At 67.9% G+C, this 9883-nt stretch overlaps 2 protein-coding genes across 2 annotated transcripts; one reads left to right on the forward strand and one right to left on the reverse strand.

Annotated features, from left to right (window-relative positions):
• The first annotated feature begins 1 nt into the window (after position 1).
• Positions 2-1661, forward strand: SHE (Src homology 2 domain containing E). Its single transcript, XM_064175942.1, has 4 exons — positions 2-36; positions 78-243; positions 314-790; positions 826-1661. The coding sequence occupies exons 1-4, from the start codon at positions 2-4 to the stop codon at positions 1297-1299; spliced, it is 1152 nt and encodes a 383-aa protein (XP_064032012.1). The 3' UTR covers positions 1300-1661.
• A 1443-nt stretch (positions 1662-3104) lies between these two features.
• On the reverse strand, positions 3105-9883 carry IL6R (interleukin 6 receptor). Its single transcript, XM_064176109.1, has 10 exons — positions 9738-9883; positions 6995-7246; positions 6758-6881; positions 5285-5469; positions 5025-5185; positions 4755-4899; positions 4618-4661; positions 4428-4497; positions 4216-4324; positions 3105-3772 (listed from the first exon to the last, which is right to left on the reverse strand). The coding sequence occupies exons 1-10, from the start codon at positions 9823-9825 to the stop codon at positions 3583-3585; spliced, it is 1368 nt and encodes a 455-aa protein (XP_064032179.1). The 5' UTR covers positions 9826-9883; the 3' UTR covers positions 3105-3582.

Here is a 9883-nt window from a genome sequence, read left to right on the forward strand (position 1 = left end):
GATGATGATGATGATGATGATGATGGTGAAGGTGGGGTGGGGGTGCTGAGGGTAACCGTTCGGCCCCTCCCGTTTAGGACCAGCCAAGGCTGTGTGCACATCATCGTGGCGCAGACCAAGGACCATAAGTACACCCTCAGCCAGGCCAGCGGCGTCTTCGCCAGCGTCCCCGAGGTCGTTCACTACTACTCCACCGAGAAGCTGCCGTTCAAGGGCGCCGAGCACATGGCCCTGCTGCACCCCGTGCACTGCAAGCTGCATTAGAGCCCCCAGGCTAGGGCCCCTTCCTCCCCCTCCCACCCCGAAACATCAGCTGTGCTCCCCCCCGCTCTTCCCCCTCCGAGACTGGCCCAAACGATGCCCTTCGTCTCCTGCCCATCCCCAGCCTCAGCTCCATCGTCATCTGCTGCCCATCCCCAGCCTCACCTCCATCCTCTCCTGCCCATCCCCAGCCTCAGCTCCATCGTCATCTGCTGCCCATCCCCAGCCTCACCTCCATCATCTCCTGCCCATCCCCAGCCTCAGCTCCATCATCATCTGCTGCCCATCCCCAGCCTCAGCTCCATCATCATCTCCTGCCCATCTCCAGCCTCACCTCCATCATTTCCTACCCATCCTCAACATCACCTCCACCATCTCCTACCCATCCCCATCCTCACCTCCATCCTCTCCTGCCCATCCTCATCCTCACCTCCATCCTCTCCTGCCCATCCCCAGCCTCACCTCCATCATCATCCTCTACCCATCCCCATCCTCACCTCCATCATCTCCTGCCCATCCCCATCCTCACCTCCATCATCATCTCCTACCCATCCCCATCCTCACCTCCATCATCTCCTGCCCATCCCCATCCTCACCTCCATCATCATCTCCTGCCCATCCCCATCCTCACCTCCATCATCATCTCCTACCCATCCCCATCCTCACCGCCATCCTCTCCTGCCCATCCCCAGCCTCACCTCCATCATCCTCTCCTGCCCATCCCCAGCCTCACCTCCATCATCATCTCCTACCCATCCCCATCCTCACCTCCATCCTCTCCTGCCCATCCCCAGCCTCACCTCCATCATCATCCCCTACCCATCCCCATCCTCACCTCCATCCTCTCCTGCCCATCCTCATCCTCACCTCCATCCTCTCCTGCCCATCCCCATCCTCACCTCCATCCCCCCCTCCCATCCCGGAGCGTGGAGCAAGCTCCAGCCTCATGCACCGCAGGAAGGGTTTGGCTCTCTGGGTTGTGTGCCCCCCTCACCCCCCCCCACGCCTCCCAGCCCACTATGGGGATACCCTCAGTGATGTGGGGGCACCCTCAGGGCCCTGGGGGAACTTCCTGGCCGTGGGGGACACCTTCAGGGCCGTGGGGACACCCTTAGTGCCATGGGGACACCCTTAGTGCCATGGGGATACCCTTAGTGCCATGGGGATACCTCCTGCCCGTGGGGGCACCCTCAGTGCCATGGGGGCACCCTCAGTGCTGTGGAGACACTCTCAGGGTCGTGGGGGTGCCCTCAGTGCTGTGGGGATACCCTCACTGCCATGGGGGCACCCCCAGTGCCATGGGGGCACTCCCTGGCCGTGGGGACACCCTCAGAGCTGTGGGGACACCCCCAGTGCCATGGGGACATCCTTAGTGCCATGGGGGCACCCTCAGTGCCATGGGGTACCCTTAGTGCCATGGGGATACCCCCTGCCCATGGGGGCACCCTCAGTGCCATGGGGGTACCCTCAGTGCCTTGGGGGACACCCCCAGTGCCATGGGGACACCCTTAGTGCCATGGGGTCACCCTCAGTGCCATGGGGATACCCCCTGCCCATGGGGGCACCCTCAGTGCCATGGGGACACCCTCAGTGCCATGAGGGCACTCCCTGCCCGTGGGGGCACCCCCAGTGCCGTGGGGATCCTGCTCCTGCCCAGGGGCTGCTGCTGCCTGCCGCTGGCCTCCGGCCAGGCTGTGCCACCCTCGTGCCAGGACAGATCTTGCCCCCACCCCCCCACCCCCACCCCCACCCCGTGCGGTGCCTCGGGCGCGGGTGGGACGCGGCGAGACTGAGACGTGTAAGGGAGCAGTGAAATAAAAGAGGTTGGCAGAGATGGGTGGCACTGGGGGGAGGGGGTGGGGGTGGGGGGCACGGATGCTGCGCAGGGGATGGGATGGGACTGCGGGCAGGGGGCTCGGATGGGGTTGGTGCCCCTGAGGGTAGATGCCCAGGGCGTGGGTGGGCAATGAGGCTGCCCCAGCCTCCTTCTCTGCCTGGGGGTGGTGATGCCAGGCTCTGCTCTGCCAGCTGCTGGGTGGCACTACCCCAAAAACCAGGGCAGGTTTATATTTGGGGTGCTGGGTGGCACTACCCCCTCCCCTCACCAAAATGGGTCACCAGCCTGGCACGGTGCAAAGGGGGTGGCAGCCCTGGGCAGGAGCCAGCCTGGTTTTGGGTGCCAGGGGCTCCCCCTCCCGCACACATCTGCTTCCTGCCAGGCTTTTTATAGCGTGGGGCAGGGGCAGTGCCAGTCCCAGGGGTGCCCAGGCACCAGCTCCCCAGAGCCTGTGGTTTCCTGCCCACAGCTGCAGCTCCTGAGTGGGTGGGGGGAGGGCGTGGGGGGGTGTTGCATAACCCAGCACGGGGTGGGTGGGCACTGAAGGGGCATGGGGCACGGTTTGGGGTGGGTGCATGTTGGCCTCGAGGGCACAACTCGAGGTGCATGGCATGGGAGATGCTCATTGGCATTGAGGGGCACAGTTTGGAGTGCACAGCTTGAGTGGGCACGGGGTGGGGGTGGGGGGGGGGCATGGTGGGCAGGGTGTAAGAGGGTACAGCCTGGAAGTGGGTGGCAGAGGGGCAATGGCATGAGGGTGGCATGTGGGTGACTGTGCTCTGGGGTGGCACAGCAAGGCAGAGGGTGCTTGGATTGGGGGGGGGGGGCACAGAGCTCAGGCTCACCCCAGCACCTCCTGGGGGCACTCCTAAGAGACCTACCCCTTGCCCTGGCACCACGGTGCCAACTCCCATCACATACCCATGGCATTCATGGAAGCAGCACCTCCTGGGGGCACTCCCAGACCTCCTCCCCCCCTGCCCTGGCACCACAGTGCCAACTCCCATCACATTTCCATGGCATTTATTGAAGGGAAAAACCTTTCCCTGACTCCTGAATCAAGAACTGGCCCTGGCAGGGGGCCGGGGGGGGAGGGATGGAGCTGATCCAGCCAGCGCCCCCCCCTCACCTCCCTCCTCCCTTCTCACTCTGTGGGGGGAGTGATCAGCCCCTTCCCCATGGGACCCCCCCCCCCACCCCAAAACCTGGCCCTGCTCCCACGCTCCAGCCTGGCAGAGCTGCCAGGACCTCGAAGCTGCCACAGCCCTGAGGCTGCCTCCCCTGGGACCCATAGCTGAGCCCTTCCCTGCTTGGTTCTCCTCTGGGGGCTGCTTTGATTTCCTCCCCACCACCACTGTCAGAGGCTGCTCCCAGCTACCCACACCCTCCCCCTGCCCCCCAGGCATGGGCAGTGCCAGGCCCTGGGATGCCCTCAGCCTCCCTGCCTGCCCGGCAGGCAGCTGCCAATGTGCCCAGCTTGGGGCTCACTGCCCTGAGAAGAAATAGTCCAAGTTGGTGATGTGCAGAGCCCCAGGGGCCAGGGGCCCGGGGGGTGGCAGCAGGGAGGTGGCACTGAGTGGAGGGCTGGAGGGTGCCAGGGTGACCAACATGTGCTGCCCTTCGCCCTGCGGCTTGGCACTGCAGCCCTGGCTCCTCTGCCACAGCTGCCGGTACCTGCGGGGGGCACAAGGTCGGGGGGGGGCAGAGGGGGACAGGTCAGGGGAGGGCAGAGGGGCACAAGGTCAAGGCAGGCAGAGGGGCAAAAGGTCAGGGGGAGGGCAGAGGTGGACAGGTCAGGGGAGGGCAGAGGGGCACAAGGTCAGGGGAGGGTAGAGGGGCACAAGGTCAGGAGAGGGCAGAGGGGCACAAGGTCAGGGGGGGCAGAGGGGGACAGGTCAGGGGAGGGCAGAGGGGCACAAGGTCAGATGAGGGCAGAGGGGCACAAGGTTGAGGGAGGGACAGAAGGGCACAAGGTCAGGGGCAGAGGGGCAATAGGTCTGGGGGGCAGAGAGGCTCAAGGTCAGGGAGAGTGCAGAGAGACTCAAGATCAGGGGAGGGCAGAGGGGCTCAAAGTCGGGGGGGGGGGAGCAGATGGAGACCCCTCCCCAGTCCCTCACCTCACCACGATGCCAACGAAGAGGATGATGCCCAGGAGCAGGCTCCCCCCGGCCACCAGGAAGGCGTAGGGCGATGCCATGGAGCGGGCACTGGCTTGCACAACAGCCCCTGTGGCAGGGATTGGGGGGCACTGGCTCAATGTGGGGGGGGGGGGGGGAGACGACTCTCAATGCCTCCCCCCCCCCCAGCCAACCCAAGGACCCCTCCTCACCATCAGCAGCACCTTCCTCCAAGAGCTCGGGGGGCAGCGTGACCCTGTAGGTGCCATCCTCCGTGGGGAACTGCAAGAGGGAGGTGGGGCAGGGGTGGGCAAAGGGCTGGGGCAGCCCCTCCCTGCCTTGGTGCCCTCTGGTCCTGCCACGGGAGCCAAGCAGGAGCCAGAGCTGAGGCTGTGCCCCTACCTGAGAGCTGAAGGCTCCCACTTCAGAGGTGAACTCCTTGGGGTCTGCAGGGTGAGGTGGGCAGAGTGAGGCTGAGAGCCTCCAGGCTGAGCCCCCAAGCCTCGGGGCCACCTGCCCCCTCCTCCTCCTCCTCCTACCTATCCAGGGGGTGCCAACCACCTCCTGGCTCCACTCGCTCCAGGTGCCATGGCCAAACTCCTCCTGTGCCCGCACCTGCACCACGTGCGGTGTGCCCTGCCAGGCGTCGCGGATGTCCAGCCAGGTGCTCAGCACTTGGTCCACCTAGGCAGGGGGTGGCACAAGGCTGGCACGGAGCTGGGCACGACCTCGCGGCGGGCCGGGTGGGCGGTGTGCAGGGTGGGGGTGGGAGGGATGTGGGCAGCTCTGTGCCGAGGGGGAGGTCTCACCTCGGTGAAGGTCGGGGCGGGCCGGGGGCGGTAGCGGACCTGGAAGCGGAGCCAGTAGAAGCGAGGGTCCCAGGAGGAGGGGTAGGACCAGTTGACCCTCAGGCGCTGCGGTGCCCTCTCCAGCGGCTCCACCGTGACGTTGAGGGGGGGGTCGGGTTTGACTGAGGTGGGGGGAGGGGGTAGAAAAGAGAGCTGAGAGCCTGGCACTGCGCTTGGGTCAGCTTTGGGCAACCTTGCCCCGTCCCGTCGAGGGCACTCACGGACGCTGCTGAGGGTGATGATCCTGTCCTCGCCCGCAGCGCTGCCCGCGGCGTTGCTGACGCAGGTGGACACCACCAGGGGCTTGGTGTCGTCGGCGCCGGTGGGCACCGGCAGCCTGCAGACGAACTTGCGTGCCCTGGAGAAGTGGCGGCACCGCTGCTCCGTGGCGTTCTCCACCGCGAACCTGCCGGGAGGGTGGGCGCTGCGGTGGCGTTCGGCGGGCACGGGGCACAGCCCCCTGCCGGTGTCGGCGGCGAGAGCCACGAAGGGAGGGACAGCAAAGTGCCATGGGGCATGGGGCATGGGCACAGCCCCCAGCCGGTGTGGGCAACGAGAGCCACGAAGGGAGGGACAGCAAAGTGCCATGGGGCATGGGGCATGGGCACAGCACCAGCCGGTGTGGGCAACGAGAGCCACGAAGGGAGGGACAGCAAAGTGCCATGGGGCATGGGGCATGGGCACAGCACCAGCCGGTGTGGGCAACGAGAGCCACGAAGGGAGGGACAGCAAAGTGCCCTGCGGGGCATGGGCACAGCCCCAGCCAGTGTGGGCAACGAGAGCCATGAAGGGAGGGACAGCAAAGTGCCCTGTGTGCCATGGGGTACAGCCCTGGCTGGTGTGGGCAACAGGAGCCACGAAGGGAGGGACAGCAAAGTGCCCTGTGTGCCATGGGGCATGGGCACAGCCTTGGCTGGTGTTGGCAACGAGAGCCCTGAAGTCCCCTGCGTGCCATGAGGCACAGCCCCAGCTGGTGTCAGCGATGACAGCCACGAAATGAGGGACAACAAAGCCCCCTGCATGCCATGGGGCACGGGGCACAGCCCCCAGCCGGTGTGGGCAACAAGAGCCTTGAAGTCCCCTGTGTGCCATGGGGTGTGGAGCACGGGGCACAGCCCCCAGACGGTGCTGGCAACAAGAGCCACGAAGGGAGGGACAGCAAAGTGCCCTGCGTGCCAGGGGGCACAGGGCACAGCCCCCAGACGGTGCTGGCAATGAGAGCCACGAAAGGAGGGACAGCAAAGTCCCCTGCGTGCCAGGGGGCACAGGGCACAGCCCCCAGACGGTGCTGGCAATGAGAGCCACGAAAGGAGGGACAGCAAAGTGCCCTGCGTGCCAGGGGGCACAGGGCACAGGGCACAGCCCCCAGACGGTGCTGGCAATGAGAGCCACGAAACGAGGGACAGCAAAGTGCCCTGCGTGCCATGGGGCACAGGGCACAGGGCACAGCCCCCAGACAGTGCTGGCAATGAGACCCATGAAAGGAGGGACAGCAAAGTCCCCTGCGTGCCATGGGGCACAGGGCACAGCCCCCAGACGGTGCTGGCAATGAGACCCACGAAAGGAGGGACAGCAAAGTCCCCTGCGTGCCAGGGGGCAGAGCCTCAGCCGGTGTTGGCAACGAGAGCCCGTAAGGGAGGGCCAGCAAAGTGCCCTGCGTGCCAGGGGTAGGTGCCAGGGGGGGGGGCGCTCACCTCCTCTTCACCCGCAGCACCGCCCTCGTCCCCGGGGAGGGTTTGGCCCTCAGCGGCCACTCGCAGAGCACATCCTTGTCGTGGCTCCGCCGGTAGCAGGAGACTCGAGGGGTTTCGGGGGGCTCTGCAAGGCAGGGAGGCGTTGGCACAGAGGGGACCCCCTCCCCCCCCATCCCCCCTCCCCAGAACGGGAGAGCTGCTGGGAGGGGACCCCCCCAAACCCCAGCCCGGACTCACCTTCCACCAGCAGCTTCAGGGCACGCAGGGGGCGACCCCCCCCGAGGCAGAGGTACCTGCCCGAGTCCTCGTAGCGCAGCCCTGGCAGCAGCAGGGAGTTGCCCTCTGCCAGCTGCCGCCTGCCGGTCCCCGCCGCCGGCCCCCGCTCCTCCCGCTGCCAGGACACGGTGACGTCGGCTGCTGGCTCCCGGGACAGGCAGGTCAGGGTCACGTTAGCTCCCGGGCGCCCCAGCACCGTGTCCCGGGGAAGGCCTGGGAAGGGCGAGATGGGATGGGGGGGTGGGGGGGTCAGAGATGGTGGGGGGGGGGGGGGGGTGAGATGCCAGGCTCTAAAGAAAGGGGGCACCTCCTATATGCTCCCTGTGCCCAGGGGCTGCCCGGTGCGGGGAGGCAGCGAATCGTCGCTGAGCTGGGCGCTGGCACCCCCCCCCAGGACCACCGTGGGGATGGGCACCACAGCAGCCTGCCAGGGGGAGGGGGGGAGGGGGGCTGGTGGTGGGGTGAGGCTTGCGGGGGGGGTGGGGGTCTCATGGTGGGACAGGGTGCGATGAGGGGGGGGGGGGGTCTGGCTGCCAGAGCTGCGTGGGCAGCGTGGGCTTAGTGCCCCGAGGAGCTGCGGGGATCGCGGGCAGCTGCGGGGAGGTGCCAGGGTCTGGCTCTGCAGGGGTTAACAAGCCTGGGGGGCACCAGGCCAGGGCTGGGCTGGGGCCAGGGAGGCCTCCCCGGGGCAGCTCTCCAGGCTCTGGCTGCAAAGGGCAGCGGCCAGGGAGGACCTGCCGGGAACGCGCCCAGCACCCAGCGCCCAGAGCTCAGCACCCCAGAGCTCAGCACCCCAGAGCTCAGCACCCCAGCGCTCAGCACCCCAGAGCTCAGCACCCAGCACCCCAGAGCTCAGCACCCCAGAGCTCAGCACCCCAGCGCTCAGCGCTCAGCACCCCAGAGCTCAGCACCCCAGAGCTCAGCACTCCAGCGCTCAGCGCTCAGCACCCCAGAGCTCAGCACCCCAGAGCCCAGCGCCCCAGCGTCCAGCGCTCAGCACCCCAGCGCTCAGCACCCCAGAGCTCAGCACCCCAGCGCCCAGTGCTCAGCACCCCAGAGCTCAGCACCCCAGAGCTCAGCACCCCAGAGCTCAGCACCCCAGAGCCCAGCACCCAGCGCCCAGCGCTCAGCACCCCAGTGCTCAGCACCCCAGAGCTCAGCACCCCAGAGCTCAGCACCCCAGAGCTCAGCACCCAGCGCCCAGCGCTCAGCACCCCAGAGCTCAGCACCCCAGAGCTCAGCACCCCAGAGCTCAGCACCCAGCACCCCAGAGCTCAGCACCCCAGCACCCAGCGCCCAGTGCTCAGCACCCCAGAGCTCAGCACCCCAGAGCTCAGCGCTCAGCACCCAGCGCCCAGTGCTCAGCACCCCAGAGCTCAGCACCCAGCGCCCAGAGCTCAGCACCCCAGAGCTCAGCACTCCAGCGCTCAGCACCCAGCGCCCAGTGCTCAGCACCCCAGAGCTCAGCACCCCAGAGCTCAGCACCCAGCACCCCAGAGCTCAGCACCCCAGCACCCAGCGCCCAGTGCTCAGCACCCCAGAGCTCAGCACCCCAGAGCTCAGCACTCCAGCGCTCAGCACCCAGCGCCCAGTGCTCAGCACCCCAGCGCTCAGCACCCCAGAGCTCAGCACCCAGCACCCCAGAGCTCAGCACCCCAGCACCCAGCGCCCAGTGCTCAGCACCCCAGAGCTCAGCACCCCAGAGCTCAGCGCTCAGCACCCAGCGCCCAGTGCTCAGCACCCCAGAGCTCAGCACCCCAGCGCCCAGCGCTCAGCACCCAGCGCCCAGTGCTCAGCACCCCAGAGCTCAGCACCCAGCGCCCAGAGCTCAGCACCCCAGAGCTCAGCACTCCAGCGCTCAGCACCCAGCGCCCAGTGCTCAGCACCCCAGCGCTCAGCACCCCAGAGCTCAGCACCCAGCACCCCAGAGCTCAGCACCCCAGCGCCCAGTGCTCAGCACCCCAGCGCTCAGCACCCCAGCGCCCAGAGCTCAGCACCCCAGAGCCCAGCACCCCAGCTCCCAGCACCCCAGAGCCCAGCGCCCAGCACGCTGCAGCCAGCAGCCGCCTCCCAGCACCCAAAGTGCAATGCACAGAGCCCAGTGCCCAGCGCGCAACGCCCCAGTGCCCAGCACCCAGAGCGCAGCACCCAGCACCCAGCGCCCAGCACCCAGCGCCCAGCACCCAGAGCGCAGCACCCAGCACCCAGAGCCCAGCACCCAGTGCCCAGCACCCAGAGCGCAGCACCCAGAGCGCAGCACCCAGCACCCCGAGCGCAGCACCCAGCGCCCAGCACCCAGTGCCCAGCACCCAGCGTCCCAGTGCCCAACACCTAGTGCCCAGCACCCAGAGCGCAGCACCCAGCACCCCGAGCGCAGCACCCAGCGCCCAGCACCCAGTGCCCAGCACCCAGCGTCCCAGTGCCCAACACCTAGTGCCCAGCACCCAGAGCGCAGCACCCAGCGCCAGCGCCCGCCCCCGCGCAGGGTGCCCCGGGCCCGGTCTTGCTCCACCGGAGCGGGCAGGGAAAATTCCTGTCCCCGTCCCCACCCCTGCGATCCGCCCCGCGGCGTCCCGGTACCGACAGGCACCTGCCCCCCGCGCCCGTATCCCGATCCGGGACAGCTCCGCCGGGGGCAGGGGGGGGTGTTGGGGGTGTCCCTCCGCTCCCTAACCCCCCCCCCCCACACACCTTCCGCACTCACCGGCGGGGCCGCAGAGCCGCCCGGTAACGGGAGCGGCGGCGAGCAGGAGCAGAGCAGCGGACAGCAACGACCCCGAGCAGGAACACATCGACGGCGCCACCGGCAGCGCGCCCGGTGCCCGCGGTTGTGAAACCGGGAACGGGGCG

The sequence above is a fragment of the Pogoniulus pusillus genome, chromosome 43, assembly GCF_015220805.1.
Source record: "Pogoniulus pusillus isolate bPogPus1 chromosome 43, bPogPus1.pri, whole genome shotgun sequence".
Taxonomy (NCBI): domain Eukaryota; kingdom Metazoa; phylum Chordata; class Aves; order Piciformes; family Lybiidae; genus Pogoniulus; species Pogoniulus pusillus.